The sequence below is a fragment of the Camelina sativa genome, chromosome 17 (genome assembly GCF_030686135.1).
Source record: "Camelina sativa cultivar CO46 ecotype springtype chromosome 17, ASM3068613v1".
Classification (NCBI taxonomy): Eukaryota; Viridiplantae; Streptophyta; class Magnoliopsida; order Brassicales; family Brassicaceae; genus Camelina; species Camelina sativa.
Window position 1 is genome coordinate 708,523 of NC_141896.1, and position 20,605 is coordinate 729,127.

At 32.3% G+C, this 20,605-nt stretch overlaps 1 protein-coding gene and 2 long non-coding RNA genes across 12 annotated transcripts; 2 read left to right on the top strand and 1 right to left on the bottom strand.

The window, feature by feature from the left end:
• Window positions 1–4,434: 4,434 nt before the first annotated feature.
• LOC104774079 (uncharacterized) lies at window positions 4,435–8,856 on the top strand. 8 transcript variants are annotated; one of them, XM_087495137.1, is made up of 9 exons: window positions 4,435–5,187; window positions 5,505–5,605; window positions 5,749–5,987; window positions 6,127–7,185; window positions 7,318–7,811; window positions 7,918–8,076; window positions 8,188–8,321; window positions 8,458–8,506; window positions 8,586–8,856. In XM_087495137.1, the coding sequence occupies exons 5-8, from the start codon at window positions 7,343–7,345 to the stop codon at window positions 8,485–8,487; spliced, it is 792 nt and encodes a 263-aa protein (XP_087351263.1). In that variant the 5' UTR covers window positions 4,435–5,187; window positions 5,505–5,605; window positions 5,749–5,987; window positions 6,127–7,185; window positions 7,318–7,342; the 3' UTR covers window positions 8,488–8,506; window positions 8,586–8,856. The 8 variants fall into 8 exon arrangements, with proteins under 8 accessions (XP_087351263.1, XP_087351270.1, XP_087351266.1 ...); XM_087495140.1 differs by having other exon boundaries at window positions 4,972–5,187; window positions 6,102–7,185; XM_087495142.1 differs by having other exon boundaries at window positions 5,183–5,233; window positions 6,102–7,185.
• A 2,404-nt stretch (window positions 8,857–11,260) lies between these two features.
• Window positions 11,261–13,231, bottom strand: LOC104774080 (uncharacterized). 2 transcript variants are annotated; one of them, XR_015586733.1, is made up of 6 exons: window positions 12,919–13,231; window positions 12,720–12,776; window positions 12,488–12,615; window positions 12,176–12,414; window positions 11,610–12,091; window positions 11,261–11,528 (listed from the first exon to the last, which is right to left on the bottom strand). It is a non-coding gene; the product is annotated as an uncharacterized LOC104774080 (long non-coding RNA). The 2 variants fall into 2 exon arrangements; XR_015586734.1 differs by having other exon boundaries at window positions 12,890–13,156.
• Window positions 13,232–18,074: 4,843 nt separating this feature from the next.
• On the top strand, window positions 18,075–20,478 carry LOC147923213 (uncharacterized). Of its 2 annotated transcripts, XR_015587790.1 has the most exons (5): window positions 18,075–18,176; window positions 18,407–18,747; window positions 18,986–19,135; window positions 19,325–19,396; window positions 19,858–20,478. It is a non-coding gene; the product is annotated as an uncharacterized LOC147923213 (long non-coding RNA). The 2 variants fall into 2 exon arrangements; XR_015587789.1 differs by having other exon boundaries at window positions 19,325–20,478.
• The last annotated feature ends 127 nt before the right edge of the window (window positions 20,479–20,605 follow it).

Genomic DNA, 20,605 nt, shown 5'->3' on the forward strand with positions numbered 1-20,605 from the left:
TCTTTCGATTCTTCTTATCATCAAATCTTCTTATTATCATTTCATATTCTCAAATATTCAAACCCATTTCAAATTAAGCCAAAACATTTTTCATTACAAAATCAAACCTTTTTCATTACAAAATCAAACCTTTTTCATTCCATAAGCCTTCTATTATACCCAAATTGCCAAAAAATATCTACTTGGAGTTCTGATCAAGAAATTGAAGAAATGGTAGAGGAGAAGGTTGATAGTATAGTGGAGGAGATTCAATACAACTACACTCACCCAGAGGTACCACCAGCTCCAATAATCAGAAGAGTGCACATTGAGAGAGACCGCGAAGAAGGCCACACTCGATTGTGGAATGATTATTTTAGTGATAATCCGACTTACAATAACACTATGTTCCGTCGTCGCTTTAGAATGAACAAACCATTGTTCCTTCGTATTGTTACCGCTATTGAGAATGGAGTCCCATACTTCAGACAAAGGCGAGATGCTACTGGAAGGCTTGGTCTTACTGCACTTCAAAAATGTACGGCAGCTATTCGTTTGATGGCTTACGGATATACGGCAGATGCGGTGGATGAATATTTACGACTCGCTGAAACAATCTCCCACAAATGCCTTCTACATTTTGTTGAGAGAGTTATAAATCTGTTTGGCGACGAGTATCTCAGAATATATTGTACTCTTCTGAATTTTGTAAAATATGTTTAATATTCTAAAGTTTGTAAAATATTATTTTCTATTTTGTGTAATACAAAAAATTTAAATAATTGATTTATCATTTTAGATAATTAAAGTTTGATAATTAATATACAAAAATTAAAAAAAATAATATTTAAATGTTTGAGTAACCTCTTTGGGGTTCTCTAGTAATAGGATGATTTTGCTTAGGTTCTCTTAAAATTACTTAACTTAATTTATGATTATTTATATAATTAAATAATGTAGAAGTAACTATGGTGGATTACTCAACTAATGATGGTCTTAACAACAAACCCATGTGACGTGTTCCAACATTTTGGGCTCTCCATCTAATCCAATGAGACACGTGGCATTATCGGGATGCTCACTCGCTTTGTCTTTTACTGTTGTGTGCCTTACATGTCTTGTTGTTTGTTCGAAAAACTGAACGAAAGAAATCTCCAACTTCTTCTTAGACGAAACTTATTAGGAAAACAGCTAAAATTAACTCCAACTATTTGTCAAAATCATGTTTATATATATATTTTGATATTCTGCAAATAATAATTTGAAATTAAAATTCAAATTTACTACCTAAACTAAAAGTAGATTTACATGGTTATTGGATGGAGCATGTGCCCCATACTAAATTTTTAAAATCATCTAATGAACAGTGGTATAATTTATTCTCCTAATTCATTTGGTATTAGTGTGCCCCATGCAGCATTGGTTCGATTATCCTCAGAATCTTTTGGTTGTATTCTTTTTTTTTTTCTTTTTTTCATAGCCAACGTTACCTTTATTAAGTGGTTTACCATATGTTTTTAATTATTCTTTCTGATTGGTTCAATAGTGTTTCGGTCTTATTTATTTTCTTACTACCTTTTACTTTTTAACAAAATTTAAAATCTTCCTTTCCTACTACTAAATGTATATATATATATATATACATTAAAAAGTATTTGCAAAACTAGTATACAATATTTTTTTTATAGTTTATCTAATGTATTTAAAGGATAAACTTGTGTGAAAAATATATGTTTAAAGATAATTTTTATTTTAAATATATCTAATATGTAATTATATATACATTTAGAAATCATATAAAAATAACATTTAAATTACTAAAAATGGAAAATTATATTTAATATTTTTGTTATGTAATTTTAATATTAATAATAATAAATTATTTATGCCTCATACCAAAAACATTTCTGGATCCGCCACTGACCTAAACTATATAAAATGTTGTCAACTACAACCTCTGTTCAAACAGTGTTAAATCAGAATTTAATGATATTGAGTCAGACGGTCAATGACTTCAACGTAGCACTGAGACTTACCAAAACTACGTCGTTTTGATCATTTTTGGGTATTTTGTAGCAAGAAATGACCAAAAATGAAGTTTCACAACACACCCAAAAACGGACTCCAATACTCTTTTTTTGTCAAACGCTTTATTTCTTACCACAACACACCTAAAAATGACCAAAACCATTCTTAGTGCCATGTGGATGCCACAGATCTTCTGACTCAACATCGTTAAATTCTGATTTAACACTGTTCGAACATAAGTTGAAATTGACAATATTTAATATAGTTTAAGTAGCAAATTTGAATTTTAATAGAATTTAGGTTGTTATTTGCAGAGTGTTAAAAGTTTGGGTATGAAAAAGCGTTTGGCAAATAATTGGAGTTGATTTTGGCCATTTTTCCCGAAACTTATTACTCTTTCTTCAGTTCTTCTTCTTTTTTTATTTTTTGTCCTCCTTCTAATCAACAATAATCTTCTTCTTACACACACGACAGTGAATACCTCAAATTCGAAGGTTCTGACCATCGGCCACTAGTGACGTCTTTTGGCCCTGTCAGAAAGAGAAGAAGTGGATTATTTAGATATGACCGGAAGCTTAGAAATGAGCCGGAGGTTAAGAAACTTATCTTGAAAGCCTGGAATTGCACCCCTCTAGCTGATGTTGATAAGAGACTCCACCAATGTCGGATGGCAATTATCTTTGCAAAAAAAAGATTTTGATTTTAGTAGTAACCTTTGGTTGTCTCTAAAATATTGTAGAGAAAGTCGAAGCCTAAGGTGGTCAAATAATCATAAAATCAAGATGCTTCAAATAAGTCTAATATCTCTTTGTAAACGGGGTTCGTGTGCACACGTGCATATTGTCATTGTTGATGTTTAAGTCTAAACCCCATTTTAGCCTAAATTGCCTAAATGATAACCAATAATATTTGGTTCAGAGTTGTTGATACGTAGAAAAAAAAAAAACAGAGTGTGCATTGGTCTAAGTTTGAGAGGTGTTTTTGTGTTGCAGGAGAAGTTTCACTGCCAGGTAGTAAAGCGGCGGAGGAGGATGATAAAATGATAGGGATGAGGAAGATATATTGGATTGGAGCCTTCCCCTTGTTGATGTTGTCACTTCTCTCTCGAACCATTTCTGTCCTAATTCTATTTGCCTTATTTGGTTATACATGTTCTTACTTTAGTGAGAATCATAATTCGGGAAGGCAAATATGTTCCCTGCAGTATGTCAATAGATGCTTGAATACTTTCCAAGATCAGTCTTCATCCACTAATAGATGCTTGAATAATTTTCTGTGATTCAAGTTAACTGTTTAGTATGTCTCAGTTTTACTAAACTCTGTTATGATTGAAATTGTGTATTTTTCGTTTCAGAGATCATTTTTAAAAAGCGTGACAAATGGCGAAGAAGTAAGTAAGGATCTGCGATGTCTCTTGATGTTTTTCTGTGTCGACAATGGCTCCTCCACTTATAGATATAGAGAAAGAAGATGAGATCGTTAAGCACATGTAAATCTCTTATATATTGAGTTGTCACCGATACATTCTTGAGGATTGGCGTAGAAATAATCTTCTTCCTTTTGATCCACATACGTAGTAGTTATAAACTTTTCTATGTGTTGGTTCTCCCATCCTTTGTCTTTGATGGGTTTCCTTGACAGCTATTGCAAAAGTGACGATGAAAGGTACCTATTCTTCATCTCTTCCACTCTTGTCAAGTCAAACAGAAGAATGCTTAATAAATATATCTATCTTTTTGACGTTGTCAACTTATCTTATATATTTGTTATATCTTATTTGGAATTAAAGAATTTCCGTAAGTTGTTTAGGAAAAAAAAAAGAATTTTCGTAAGTTACCAAAAATATATATATATATATATATATATATATATATATCGTTTTAAAAATTGATTATATATTATTGAAAACGAGTTCGGGTTTTTGGAAAGAAACTGGATTCAACACACCAATCATTGGTAAGTGGAAAGGTACCAATGGCGTTAAGATTGGCGAGAAAAAAAGTTTTGGTTTTTCAGTCTTATGAAAATCCCAATGGATCCAAATCCAAATCCGGTAATGCACGTGTATCAAGTATCAACCTACGTTTTTGCCTAATCAAAACTCTTTTAGTATTCATCATACGAACATGGCCACGTTAAACTTTTTGCCCAAACCGGCAAACCCCATTAGAAATTTTCTTCCTCTTTTTTTTTTGTGATTTATATTACAATATAATTTGTAAACTAGTTTAGCAGTCGAATATTTTTCTCTGATTTTGTAAAACTGTGCCTGCTTGGTTTTAGATTTTGTTCGTTGGTTGGTGTTTGGTAAAATTTCCTGGCCACATCAATTTTTACTTCGCCTTTGTAAACCTTACAATTACGTATGTCTTACAGTTTATTTACGTATGTATCTAATAGTGGTTATCCATCTGGTGACCCTTCCAGCGAATGGTGGTTTAACCTCTTTTCTCCGTCTTGACTCTGTTTCTGTCATTCCCGTCGTCAAGCTTCTTCACGTGGCAACCTCTAGCAACAAAAACGGAAGCTCTCATACCCTTCCGGCTGCGAACATGGTAGTTTTAGAGAGGTCATATGATCAGCTCGTGTTGGATCTGAGCGCACATTCGTTGAAAACGACCCAAGGCAAAGAGACACTAGAGAGAGGTCAACAAGTTACGTTAACTTTACAGACACGGCAAGGTCGAGATTGATTCTCCGGTGTCAATCTCAGGTCCTCTGTTACAAAATTTTGTTTACATTACTTGTCATATGGAATTTAGCTGTAAGAGATGCAAATAGTTAAATACAAATCGGATCATAAACTCCTTATAAAAAAAAAAAGAATGAAAAAAAAGATGAGAGGTCTAATTTGAGCCTTAGTGTGATAAAGTAATCTCCATTTAGATGGAGATGGTAAAGTTGTTTAACAAAAAAAAAAAAAGAATTTAATTATATAAAAAGTGAATGAAAAAGTTAACGATCGGTGTTTAGGTCATCTCCATTGGGGAGATGTTAACAAATTTCTTAAGGTATAAAGCAAATAAAATAAATCAAAAATGTTAATTAAGCTTAGAATCAATAATCCTTTAGCTAAGGAGTTTTTATTTTGATTCTTACTACCACGTGTCGACGCCTAGCAAGAGCAATGGAAAAATAAAACAAAAATTGGGATAAGAGAAACTGAATGAATCGATTGGGGTAAGATATTCAATTTCTTGTTTTATTGAATTGATTTTCAATCGATGTATGTCGTACATATCTGCTGTTGTGCACTATTTCTAATGATTCACAACTGATGCATTTCATAATTGATTTTCAATTGAAATTATCGGCTCCTTGTGAAACTTTTAGGGGTTTCTCTGTAAATTTCGTAGAATTTTTTTGTGCTCGTTGTTGTTGTGGATTGATTGATGCATAAATCTGGTTTATTTGGTTCGATTCTTGTAGTATAATTTTTGTTTTGACTTTTTTCGATTATTAACCCCACAAATGATATATCCAATTTGATCTTAAAGGTGAGAAGATGAGAATCCAATGTATGAGAGAGCACAAGAGCTGAGCTTGGTCTGGTTGTTCTGTATTTGAACAAAACGGAGGCGAGAGACAAAAATTTATGGTAACCGTTAGAGACACAGCTTTGTTCGATTCTTATGAATCTTTATATTCATATATTTACGCTTCATCATATCTTCTTCTGTGATCAAACTGTTGTCTCAGTTGCTTGTTCTTAATGCATCTTTGGTTATCTCGTTGATGCAGGTGCTTGCAGTGGCAGTTTACAATCACTACAAAGAGGATATATATTACGAATCAGCACAAAGCTTGATGTTTTGACGACGAAGAGCTTTAACACTTACTTCAACGAGGGCTTCCTGAATTGTACAATTTGCATTTTCCTGAGCTTGCTAAGATCGTACATGACAAAATCCAATTATGTCAAGGCTGTAAAAAGCTAAATGGGGAATCCGATTAACGCACCAAAGCTAGACTTCTCTGAGGTTATAAACTTGTTTACCATTCTCTTTTGTCCGAGTTTGATACTTATTGAATGCTTACCTATATATGGAGAGCTTTGAATGGTTTTCTTGTTTAATTATGGTACATCAATCCAGACTCTTCTTCAACTTAAATACTCAGATTCTCAAAAAGTTCTGCGGGTTGGAAGGAGCATTAGAGAGAATGAACCTGCAGCTGGAGGAATCAATGGCGGATGAATACAAGAGAGACTATGCTGCAGATGTGGAGAGCCTTCGTGGTGAAGTGGAACTGATCGTCTACCAAAAGCTAGGACTTTTATGAACCATGATCAGTAAGAAAGCAAACTCCCTGTGCTTTAATTTCTGGTTGAAAACCTTTAGCTTTAGCAGTTGCAGACAAATCTAACTGTCTTAAACATAGAGTTGAAGATGTGTAACTTAGGCGGATCTTACTGATTTATTCAATTTTGCATGTTATTGCCTTTGACTTAAGAGGTTTTCTTCCCCTCGTCTAGTTTCATATCGTGTTTGCAATGTTTTATCTTTTATGTATAGAATAAACTTCCACTATTTGTTTGATTTGTGTTCCATGTTAAATGAAAGAGTTGCAGAAACGTCAAACGTACATACTTTAGTGTGATCATGTTAAAGCCTACATTTTTCTTTCTGGCAAAGATCATGCTCTTGTCGTTTGTAATCACCGTAGTGATATTGATTGGCTTGTAGGATGGGTTCTGGCTCAGGTACATACATAATTTAATCATACAGTTTCATCTATCTTCTTTTTTATGTTTTTGTTTGAAATCCATAAACAGGTCATATAGGATGTTTACAATATTTAAAATTTTGAACAAAATTCATTATACTATAATAATTTCCAGAATAAAATTTTTAATTCAAGGATCCCAATTTTATGTACTACCAATGGATCCAAAAAATTGTAAACTTCACTTTTATTCAAAATTTACAATTAAATTTTTTTTAAGCAACTTAGCTAACAGCCAACCAATGGGGATGCCCTAAAGTCGGCCGAAAAGTATCCCGTATAAATAAAAAAAGTAAGCAAGGAGGGATTGTAAAGTTTTGTACTGCTCGGCTTTGTCTCTTGTTCTCTCTCCTCCTGTCTTCTTTTCGTATTCATCAATCTTCCTCGTTGATTTTGCCACGCCGAACGAAGCAGCTACTCCCCCCCCCCCCCCCCGCCTATACTACATCTCCGGTGAGCTCTTCGCCCTCACTTTCCCCCTTTTTCCCTAATCAATATTTGTGTTTGGATAAGAAACCTTAGTTCGATTTTTACTCCGCTGGCTGTTTTACCCTATCTGATATTTGGCTGTTTTTTCTTCGTTAGGGTATATTTTACAAGAGTAATAAATATGATGAAGGATATGAAGGAGATGAAGGAGATGAAGGAGATGAAGGATAAGCAGGATATGGAGGAGATGAAGGAGATGAAGGAGATGAAGGAGATGAAGAAGAAAAGGAAGAAGATGAAGAAGATGAAGAAGATGAAGGAGATAGTGTTTGATATGAAGGAGATAGAGATGGATATGAAGGAGATAGAGATGGAGGTGAAGGAGATGAAGGAGATGAACGAGATAAAGAGGGCTACGCAGAAGCAGGCTGGGGCTGTAACATGGGTCTATTGGGACATCAAGATGTGCCCGGTTCCGGATGGCTTTCATCCTCGTCTTGTCCGTCCGAGTATTAAGCGGTTATTGGAGAAGAATGGCTACGGTGGTGGTCCTCTCAACGTCATTGCCTATGGAAAACTAGCGGACGTCCCTCTTGAAACCCTGAGAGAGGTCTTTTCCAGTGGAATCGATCTTAAACTTCTCCCCCACGGTTAAATATCTTCTCTCATCATCCTTATAGAGCCTTTCTACAGTAATGGATGATCTGCTGATAGATAAGAGTCTCATGTCTTTATTTTTTATTTTTTCTCAAACAGGTAACCTTTCAGGTTACATTGATTTGTCATATCCAGCTAATATTATGGTCATATCCGATCCAAAAGCCTGCCCTTATTCAACTTCCGGTCTACAAGCACTCGGCAAAAACCCTATCCAGCCATTTCCATATCATTCTCTTTCCACCTTACTTATGAAATGTGTGTGTGTGTTTGTCCTCTCTCTCTGTGTTGTTGTTGAATTAAAAATAACCAACAAATGAAGTTGTTGCTCTGATCAACTGGCTACTCTAATTTCTTTTTTCTCAACAGATTCAGGGGTAGTTGGGGAGGAAACGGCTGAATCTGCCTTGTGGGATTGCTTGGTATGTGCCCGTGATCCTCCTGGCCAAAGCTTTGCAACTTTCATCTCGCATTTATCTGATGAAGAACATCATGAACGGCTGGTAATCATGCATTTTACATTTTGTCGTCATTGTCCCAACTGTTTTTTATTTTTTAAGTCAAACACCCTCTGTTACCACAAGTAGTCACTTCCTTGTTTTGACCCCCCTTTGTTCATTTGATTTGTTGTTCAAGCAGATTAGGAGGTTTCACCGCTCATGTTACTAGTAGGCGACATAAACGCGAGGTAATAATAAAGCATCCTAGCATATATTTTGTCATTGCTCTCACAAGTCTAATTTTGACCCTCTCCTGCCCTTATGTAGTTGTTGGACTATTTGCCTGCGGATCATCGTTTTACTAAGACGTGAAGAAGAAGAAGAAGAAGAATAAAGCGAAACTCGTATGATTTGAAGGCCCATGGTGTGGGTTTAACTAGTATGATTATTGGGTTTTCAAGTCTCTTTTTTTCCTTTTTGTTTTTTTTTTTTTCAATTAAATAAAAGCGAAACTCGTGTAATGGCAGAAGTAACTTAAAGAACAAGTAAACAAAATGGTTTTGTTTTATGCAGTTACTAACGGAAAATTGTTTTTTTTTTTTTTTTTTTTTTTTTTAAAAAAGAAGATTTCTTTCGCAAAATCAGTTAGTGAATCTAAAGTCCCAAAATCGAAACACTAAAGTGAGTATTATCCTTTTTTGGATATATTTTGAATGATATGTGGGATTTGTTTAAGAGCAAACTTATTGAACATCCTCAATTGGGTGTCTTTATTTTTTAATAATACTAAAAATAATACAAATCTCTATCACACCCTTGATTTTTATTTTTGTCCTTCCATTAGTCATCTTTGGGTGTCTAATTTTTTTTATTAAAAATGTGTTCTGCAAATAAAACAGAACCAAAAATTAAACACAACCTGCAAATAAAACATAACCAAAAATTAAATAGAACCTATCCTGCAAATAAACAGCCACACAATACAAATAATGGTTCTATGTCGTACGCTGTATAAGATTATTCACTACTCATGTGCTTGTCCTGTTTTTGACTTGTATGCTAGTGTCTTGTTTTGGACTCACGATTAAACACAAACTTCGATTGAAAACGATACAAACTTTGATTAGAAACGCAACATACATTGTTTTCGACTCATGATTAAACACAATGTATGTTGAAGACACAAATGCCAGTTGTAGATAGGAGAGTGAAACACCTTAGGAAGTTGATGGTCACCAAGTGGAGGACTGAGTTGCAGAGAACAAATCAGCAAAAGCTCTCTCCGGTGCCAAATCCTGCAGTTTGCAAACCCTCTTCACCATCTTTCTTATACATGGCGGTAATTGTGTTGATTTCTCGTTTTAAATGAGCCAAGCCTTGATTCTTATACTGCTTCTTCAGGGTTTTGAGGCTTCGACAATGACACAACAGCTTCTAACACCAACGGCAGCCTTGATTCTTCATCTTATGATAAGCTTCCTGCTTATTTGTCTCGAAATATTCATTAGAAGAGTAATGTGATCAGTTTCATCAACTACACACAGTCGTATCAACCCTCATACCCTACCTCTGCTCTCTACATAAAAAAAAAAAATCCAGAGGCAAACTACAAATAAAGTTCCCTAATTACGCAACATTGCAGTAATACCAAAAACCCCAATCTAGAAACGAGTAAAGGATGAAACCCTAAAAAGCCTTGTCTAAAAATGCGTATGTTTAGAATCAAATTCGAAACAGTAGCGATTGTTAAGCAAGTTCTTGACGGCGACTTTGGTTCCATCAGTTAAAATGCCACGGAAGACAATCCCAATAACATTCTCTTCACAGCTCTCTGAGAGTATACCATCTTCCTCATCCAAGATGCGGAACCTCCTCCGGCCCACAATTCCCACTGCCAGGCGCCGTTTCGCTAGCACTAGCCGTTCCTCTACTCTCACCACTCGACACTCGATCTGAAAACACAACTCGATGCTCGATCTTCCCTATATCGAGAAGGAAGAGAGCAATGACAATAAGAGATCCGAGTAAGATTCCGATGACAACCCATAGCCGGAGACCAAAGATCGATGTCGGTTTCGAAAGCAGCACCGTACACCGACATCGTAGTACTACTTTCACTTTTTTAGTTTGTAGATTCTTCCGGTTACTTCGCATTTCTCGCCGGAGATAACTCAAAAAACTTTCCGGCCAAAACATGTGCTTCACCGCATCGAGAGTACAAGGAATCGAGGAAGAAGAAACAAATTAAAGATTCGTATTATTTACACAACAAATAGATGAACGAGAGAGCTGTCTTTTTGAGTTTCCCGTCTCAGTGGGTTACTGTTACAATGTCGAGATTACCCTTTTAGGAAATTAACAAGTCTTTTTGAAAAAGTTTCGAGGAGTTTTTGGGTGAATACCACGATCTCGATAGCCGTTGGGACGTGGGGGTGGTCTGATTATATTATGATAAGGGTACGGTTCACTGCAATAATCTTAATTTGTGGATTACATACACATTTTGGTTTAGAATTTTTTTCTATTACTAAAACTGAAACTGAACGGTTGATTATTACGTTGCTACTAATTGATTGTGTTCTAATTATTGTGGATATAAACATATTCAATGAAACTATTATTGATCGAGTTTTACTTTACGAGAAACTAATCACTTTTGTGTTATGGAATTATAACAAACTAATCACTTTACAATGAAACTAATCACTTTTGTGATAACGATTTGATAACTGATTTGTTAACTTTTCTTCTTAACATCCCTAGGCACAATATTGCAAGAGACAACAGATAATGAAACAAGAAAAAGAGACGGAGATGGAAATCACGAAGAAATTGCAGGGGGGAATTGGACAACCATGTAAAGCTGCTTTTGTAACTCCCATATAAACAAAATACATGCGTCAAGCTATGCAAAAATCATGTGCAAATGCTCCCGTCTCTTTTTCACACATCAAATTAAGAAGGAAGATGTTAAAAAGGTCACTATTTTACTCTATGCTGTATGAGTAAGTTCTGTTCAATATTATTAAATCAATTCAAATCAAGAGTCTATGAAAAGATTGAAACTTTCGATGCAGCTTTAGAAATTGAGAGCCAAAGTCTGAACAACAACAAAAGGCAAAAAGAAGATTCTGCTAAGTAAACATCAGAAACATCAAAGGAGGAGAAGAGTAGAGTCAAAAGAAGGAATGATCATAGTAGAGTAAAGAAGTGAGTGGAACCTTCTTCTCCTCTTCTAGCTGCCTCAGTGCAATGCGGGAAAAGATTCCTCTGCACAATAAAGAGATTAAGTAAGGCACAATATGAGAGTAATTAAGTGGGTTTAACTAAAGACAACAACATAGAACTAACCGCTTTTTAACGGAAGGTCAAAATGGTGCTAGTGTGAATCCTCTCCTTCCAGTTCAAAGGAGGAAATCATCATCACTGGTGTTAGTCCAGTCGTTACTTATCAAAATCGTGGGAAATCCAGCCCTCTGCAGAGATTGTATCTCAGATACATAGTCCCCATCCCGAGCAATAAGAACTAGAAGTCCTTTTGTGCCCTTTGACTCATGGCCCTATTCGCAATAAGATCCCGGATACGCTGGTCGGCCACCTGTTTGGCAAGTCGTTCGTTGGGACGATGAGGATCCAGAGGATATACAGCTTCCACGTGGATACTTAAGCTCTGCAACCCCGTGGGTGTTCGCCACGACGGGCCTAACGGTAGAAGCAGCTACGCTAAATCCAGTTCCTCTAACAATTTGATCCAAACCATTGAGAAAACGGGCCAGATTATCTCTATCAGAGAGTTTTACTCCCTCTCCATCCCAAAAAGTCATAGATTCATACTGTGAAAAAAAAATATACACAATCAATCGTTTATTACATATGGCAATATTCCTCGATCGATGTTAAATAAAAAGATGTTTTACCTCGGTGGGACCTAGAGGGTTCGGAGGGTTCGGAGGAGGAGGAGGAAGAGACATGAACGCGTTTATGATTCTGCCAGCGGCTGGTTCACGATTTCTGAAATCGATCTCTCTGCCAGAAATTCTAGGGTTTATCACTAGAGGTGTGGAAAGAGGAAGACATTGAGTAATCAAGTCAAAAAGGCCCGGCCCATCGATCAGGATCTAAGATAGGGGCCTGAAAAACCCGGCACTTCATGATCCTTCAAAAAAGATTAGACCAAATTTAATCAAAATTATTCTTCAGATGATTAAGGGTAATTAAACAAATATTACCAATACGATAATATTGAAGATATTTATATTTGGCCGATTGAGTAATCGTGAAGAATTATGAAAAGCCCGGCCAATCGATCAAGATTGAGAATAGGATAGCAAATTTTGACCCGGGCATGATCGAGATCCTTCAAAAAAAAAAAAAAAAAAAAAAACACTTAAAAGGATTAGACCTTTAAACAAGATTTTTCTTTACCTGATTAATGATTAAAGGTAATTAAAAAAATATTACCAATGATGATAACCTAGAATTCAACCCAAGAAGTATTGAGTAATCGTGGACGCCCATCTGGTAAGAGGGAAAAAAAATATTGAAATATTAGTTTTGTTAATAGAATTTTTTCTTGCCTGATCGAATCGAGAAACGATTATTAAATCAAATATAAACAATTCCAAACGAACTTGTTGTTGGTGGTAAGCGTAAATCTAACCATATCTTTTCGCCTGATCGAATCCACAACCATCACATCCACAGCGGAAGTTAATTGATCGAATCCACAACCACCAGATCCTTAGCGGATGTTTATCCATCGATTATTCATACGAAAATAGTTTCAGATGAGAGAAAACAAAAAAAATAGGGATTTTTTTTTACAGAGAGAAGTCTACCAATATTAACATATAACAAGAAGAAGAGGAGGCAGTTCCCTTTATAAACAAGATTGAAGTAGGTCAGAGGGTTACCTCCCAATTAAATAAAAAAAGAAAAAAAAGGAAAAAAATAATAAAAGAAAAAGAAAAAAATAAGCTAAGAGGGTGCAACGTGTATATATTCGGAACTCACGCGACCATCAAAGTACTATTCGGAACTCACGCGACCATCAAAGTATTTTAAGGGTGGGCAAAAAACCCGTAATCCGAAAAACCGAACCGAACCAAACTGAAATAAATAGTTTGGTTTAGTCTAAAAATCCATTTGGTTGTTATATTTATTAACCAAATGGTTTAAGTTTGGTCTGGTTTAAAACTGTAAAACCAAATAATTTTTTTGGTTTTTTATAAAAAATTTAGGATAATTAGATATAATTAGTTTTTCAAGTTTTTTTTTTTTTTTCAACCATTAGGCCACAATTGGCCGAAATTAAACCGTGATTTCAACCATAGATATAATTATTTTTTTACTGGGTTTATAGTTATTGATCTCCTATTAATCTATCAGAAAACTCTAAGTGTCTATTTTCTAACGAAAAAATTTTGGGTTCACTCTTAGGGATGAACCACTCATATTCACCCCTTCTTAATTAACCAATCAAAATACAACAAAACGACATGTATGTCATAAAATATAAAATAAATCAAAATTAAAATAAAAAGACAAAACAAGTTAATGAAACCAATTTTGTAAGATTTTTATTAAGGAAATTATGTTGGTTTAGGTTTATAAAGGAGGATTAGGATCTAAATTTATAATTAAAAAAATATATATGTCGGTTTAGGTTTATAAAAGAGTGATTAGAGTTTAGATTTTACAATTAAACGAAATTATATGTTGGTTTGGTTTACAAAAGAGTGGTTAGGGTTTAGTTTTTACAATTAAACAAAATTATATATCGGTTTGGGTTTCTAAAAGAATGGTTAGAGTTTAGGGTTTAGATTTTACAATTAAACAAAATTATATGTCGGTTTGGGTTTACAAAAGAGTGGTTAGGGTTTAGATTTTATAATTAAATAAAATTATATGTCGGTTTGGGTTTATAAAATAGTGGTTACGGTTTAGATTTTACAATTAAAGAAAATTGTATTTTAATTTAGGTTTATAAAAAGAGTGATTTGGGTTTAGATGTTATAATTTAAAACTATAAGATAATATTTATAATTAATAATTTTAAAATTGATTGATATACAGATTTTGTTTCTTAATTAATAATTTGTTTCCTTAACTAAGAGGGGATGAATAAGATTGGTTCACCCTTAGAGGTGAACCCACAAATTATCCCTAGTTTTATTATATAAAGTGACTAAGATTTGATTTCTGATTTTGATTTATTTTATCCCTATATAAGTAAAAGAGAAGTACAAAATGGACAATGGATCGGATCAATTAAGTGAAAATAACCCGAAATTAAAGAAACGGATACTTATAAATCGGGCAAGAAAACGGGTTTGGATATAACCACTTATATGTTTTAAAAGTCGATTTAGAATTAATTTATTATTAATGACATCTAATTAGTTTTACATAAACGGTTGTCAAGGGCTTTAATTTCGGCACAATTACCAGTTATTATAGAAATATCATTTAATTACAAAGATATCAATCTATAATTGATTTCGAAATCGTAAATCTAATAAATTTATATCCTAATTGAACCTAATAAATTACAATTACTATAGATGGAAGCAAAAAAATATTGAAATTTATATATGTAAACTTATTTAATTTAGCAAAGTAGCAATAAATAATTTTGGAACTATTTTTAAAAAAATTATTGGTTGGATATTCACGTAATTCCTTAACTAAACTATAGTAATAAATTCGGATTACTATATATATAAGCAAAAAAAAATCATAATATGTAAACTTATTTAAACTAGCAAGATAATTAAATAATATTTTCGAGATTCCTTTTAAAAAAATATTAGTAAGATATAAGATATTTCCATAATTCCTTGGAAAAATCCACCTAAATGGCTAAATTGATCCACACAAAAAAAACATACCAAATTTGAGTCTTTAGCATTTAAATAGATTTCCATAACAGACGTCCATATTTGAATTTGAAAATAGTTATAGTAGCATATTAGCTTTAGATCTTGATTAAATATATTTCCATAAGAAACCATTTCAACCAATATAAAATAATAGATATGGAATTTTTTTAAAACTAATTTAAATAATAATTGTCTAAATATTTGCAAATCCTAATTTTCAGTGGTCATATATATAAATTTCCTAATATATAGGACTACTGTATATCAATGATTTTCTTAATTTAACAATTAACATATTATCAAATTTTTGAGATTTTTTTAAAAGATCTAAACTACAAAATTGAATTAAATTCCGAAATAAGAATTAATTAAGATATTGAATTTGTTTTGAAAATTTAAACTAGGTCAGCCTATTTTTTTCTCATTAACTCCATCTCTCCCTATAAATATATGAATCATGTGACTAAAAGTCACAGAGACTCATTACTCACTTTTTTTAGAAAACGATTCTTTATATTTTGTTTTATGATAATTTGTTGTTATATGATTACTTATAGAAATTTTACATACGTTTTGATGTTTTCTTTTTTCAGGTGAAATTCACTACATAGAATCAATTCACTACGTACAACTGTTGGACTTGGTTGCTAAGTTGCATGATATTGAGCTGTAAGTATATTTTGCTTTAACTATATTTAGACATTGTTTGATTTATGTAGACATCACCTATTTAACTTTATCTTTTTTTTATAATGTAAAATCAGATCGAGATTCTGTGTGGAATCATTTAACTTTTTTTTTTTTTTACTATATAAAATCAGATCGAGATTCTATGTGGAATATATTATTTTATCTAAGTTTCTTATTAATCACCAGACACATATATTTTCACAGAAAAAGTTAACTTCGTCAAAATAATTATTGTAACACTCTTTCTTATTATTTTTTTTTTTTGAATTGTTATTATGAGATTTTTGTTGTTGGAGTATATAAAAATGTTGACAGCATTATTATAAAAATGGTATAAACATATTTCTTTATTACATGTTTTCATACTCTAAAACTTTCTTTTCATAAAAATTTTCATCTTAAAAAAAATTCTCTTTAATATGAGCGATTAGATATTCACAGGTGAAAAGAATACGAGACTTCAAAGTATGAAACAAATGAAGATAAAAAAGATTGAAATGAACATACTAGAGCATCTACTGTTATCTTGAAAAGCAATATTGATATATTTTTAAATAGTTGTGAAGATTGTAATCTTTCAAATATATATATATATATATATCCCACATCATGTTGAATTATTTCATGCCATATTTAAAATGACTTTTAAATTTGAAATTTTAAAATTTCAAAAATACCAAAAACATATTATATGTTTAAATAATTTAAATAAATAATTTAATTTTAAATTTTATTTATTTTTATTATATCATAACTCATTATATCACCATTTATTATATTTACCTTTTTATATATTATTTTATCAAAGCTCATGAACAAAGATATGATTCACTATAATTGACTGTAATATAGTTATGAAAATGTAACATATTTCATTTCATTAAAAATTATATATATATATATATATCTGTAAATATTCCTCCGCGTTGTAGCGCGGATCCGATCCTAATTGAAAATTAATTCAACAACTTTGTGTGACTTTCCGGATTTGGCGCAACAAGATCCCTGGAATGTTAATACTTTCTTTTTATTCTAGCATGAAAGAAGTAAAAAAGGTAACATTCTCTTTGACAGAAAAAAAAAAACAGTAACATTCCACGAATACACGTGAAGGAGAGAGGATAGTGTCAAATTACTTAGTCGTTAGATTTAAGTAAAATCAAATACTATACATGTTCACATGCAGTTGTGTTAAAGAGTTCAAGTGTGGTGGGCCAGTGTCCACACTGCGGTCGGACGCGTTTTACTTTATGGTCCAGGACCTCCAGGTTTTGGCATCTAGCTATCTCAGAAGTAACATTTTCTATCACATAATCCACGGGAAAACGGCCAATTCCCTTCTGAACTTAGTTGCTTTATTGTATTCATACACAGATCTTTGGAGTGTGCCTAAAACTACATGAACTTAACTAAAATTTGAATTTTCCACATGAACTATTGAAATCAAGCCAAAACCATCATATCGAGTAACGGTGTTACTCTTCCGTTAATATATGATGACTGGACGCCACACTGAACCCTTAAACGACGCCGTTTTATTGTTTTAAGATAAAAATTGAAATAAAATAAATTGGCCCCATAATCCACAGACACCGATACAATATTTTAACTTTTCTCATCCTTTTGAAGTTTTTTTTGGATATCTATAAAAATAGTTACGATAGATTTTCCTAATAAATATATTATAAGTGGGATAATAAAATATGAAAAGAGAATAAATGTAAAAAATAACAATTGTATACTAAATAATAAATAAATATTTAATTGTGAAAAAGTGTTAAAAAAATATATAGATAAGTTATATATTGTTTACTAAAATAAATTTGAAATCTATGTAAATTTATATTTTTAATATTGTGTAATTATAATTATATTCAATGGTTCACATTAATAAAAAAAAAATTAAAATCTCTTATAAATCTAATCTTATTATATAAAGTTGAGTTTTGAAAGTTAGCCATTAACAAAACTTTGACAAGTGTCAAGTTATTAATCTCAAATTTTGAAATGTGTAAAATTGAATATTTAGTAGGAAGAATTTGATTATAACATTTAAAAAATATTAATAATGTAAGAAGATAATTATAAAAAATACAAAGTTTTATGAAATAATTATAAGAAGATAATATATATATATATATCATAACATTCGAAATTATAATATTATTTAATTCTTTTTAATTTTAAGTTATTAATTCTAAAAAAAATAGAAAAGGGATTAAGGAAAATATACAGTTAATTACTAATTCTAAATTTTTGTAAATACTCAATTCTATATAAACATAGATCGTCTCATATTTAAATAATTTATTCAAGAACACTGCTTTCAACTTTTTTTAATAGGAAGGTAAATTTTTCTTATTTTTTTTAAACCAAATTTTCTCCTAATTTCTCTTTTTCAGTTGGGAATAGGTAAGATTAATATGTTGATCCAAAAAAAGATTAATATATGTCTTCTTTTCCTAATACTGTATTTTAAAATTTATTGTAATATTTTTAGATTTTTTTTTATTTAATTTATATTTTCATCTTTCAGTTACTTTGGATTTATATATTACCGTGCTTATAATTTTCTAGATAATAAGATTACTTTGGACTTTTTCTACTCTGTTGGAGGATTTCTCTCTACTTCGGAGTTCCTATCTCTCCTTTTCCCTCACCAAGATTCCACGTGATGCCAACGTCAGAGCCGATTGCCTAGCTCGCTCCTCACGATCTCTACCTTCAGAATCTACGTTTGTAAACTCGTATTCTCCTGTTTGGGCAACTAATCTGGGAGTTTTATTTTAATTATTATAGTTTGGTTGAAAAAAAAAAAAAAAAAAAAGATTACGGGGATCATGACACCTGTCAAGTATACTGATGAGATGTTGGCATGTGTCAAAAAAAATTATTATTTTCCAAAACAGCTAATTAAGGTAATAACATTAAAAAATTATTATTTATCAAAAAAAGCTAATTAAGATAATACCATTAAATTTACATAAAATTTACATTATTATATCTAGGAAAATTTCTTAAATCAAAAAGGAAAATTGACAAAACTAATGAATTTTCTATTATACCCTAATTATATTATATGTGTTTTCTCAATTAGATTTTGACATGTATAAACAAAAAATAATTCATTAAGCATGTATAATATTTTTAATCAAGATACATACGGAACCATCGGCAATGACTATATCAGACGCATGGGATACAGACGGAACCATCAGCAATGACTATATCAGACGCATACAATCCCAAAGCAAACAACAAACAACATCGACCCACCGGCAAAACCAGGCCAATGAGAGTGTAAAGGTAAAACAACGACATCATTAGATCCAAATAGCACAATCATATATACTAGAAGTCTTCTGTTCTACGTGAAATAGGGTGGCAAATTTTATTGATGAAGTCAAAAGATCTAAGATTGTCACTTTTCTTTCTAGACAATTATTTTATAGAGTTTGTATATCGTTCTTTCATCTGTTTTCTATTCTATTATAGGAATTCACTGGAAGCATGTATATACGACTCAGATACATGAATTCAATACCTTGAACGGAAAAGTGAAACAAGGTTAGTTCGTTACTATAATGCAAATCTTTTCTATATATATTATCTTTAGTATACATGATAATTACTTATTTTCCAAATAATTTAACAAAATTCACTAAGGGGGTGTGTATTGGTTTAGGATTTAATGAGAATTTTAATGACTTTAAATTAAAGGATTCTGACAGATTGTTTAGAAAGTTTTTTACAACAAACGTTGATAGATATATTGGAAAACCATAAATCGTTGTTGATAGATCTATAGGAGCTCAAAGACTGACACAATGGTTTGCGGAAAGGTTTAAAAAAATTGATTTTGGCTACATATATCACCAAAATGCACTTATATTTTTAGTCAAGGATCCTGAGAGAATTTCATGATTGGTGACCTTCCTCGAAGTGATTGTCGGAACTGTGTGAGTGAAGACAAAACACAGGAAAAGATTATTTGTTGATTTGTAGGATCGATAAACAAGTTTTTAAAGTTTTCCAGACGTAACAAACCGGCCATCGAATATGTGTGGATCCACGAGCCGAGAATAGATGCAGGACCCACTTAAGAAGGTGAGCCCATGGATTGAGAGTGGACATGGACTTTCTAAGCATGGTGGCGGTTGAGGCGTTAGAGAAACAGATGCTACATTATGGTTGTGTTAATGACGTACATTTCCATGAATACATTGGGAAATTTAACATTAGTTACTATCAAAAAAACTTTGTGACGTTAGGAAAAGGTTTTTACTTTCATTGGTTGTCGGAGCAAGCCATTTTGAGATAGCAAAAAGACGTAAACATGTTCTCTCCACACAGAAGGAGGGCAGAGCTGAGGTTCTCCCTATGGTGTAGAAGGTTGGACACAATGTTATCTCTCCAAGGGAGGAAGGTGAAGGAGGTTTGATACAAGGTTATCTCTCCAAGTGAGGAAGGCGAAGCCAAAGTTCTCTCCATGGTAGGGGAAGTTGGACGCAAGGTTTTCTGCATAAGAGATGAGGCCGGAGCCGAGGTTTTTTCCATGATGGTCATACACTATTGTGATGATACATCATTGATTAGTATATTATGTAATATAATTTTTATTCAAAATATTTTTTGAGCCAACAATTTTAGTAATTAAAAAACTATGCAGAAATGAAAGTAAAATAATTAGTTTAATGTGTTCGTACAAACATTTTCTAGGTGGGTGATTATATTTGTAACATAGGGTATATTTAGGTATAAAAAAATATACTTTTA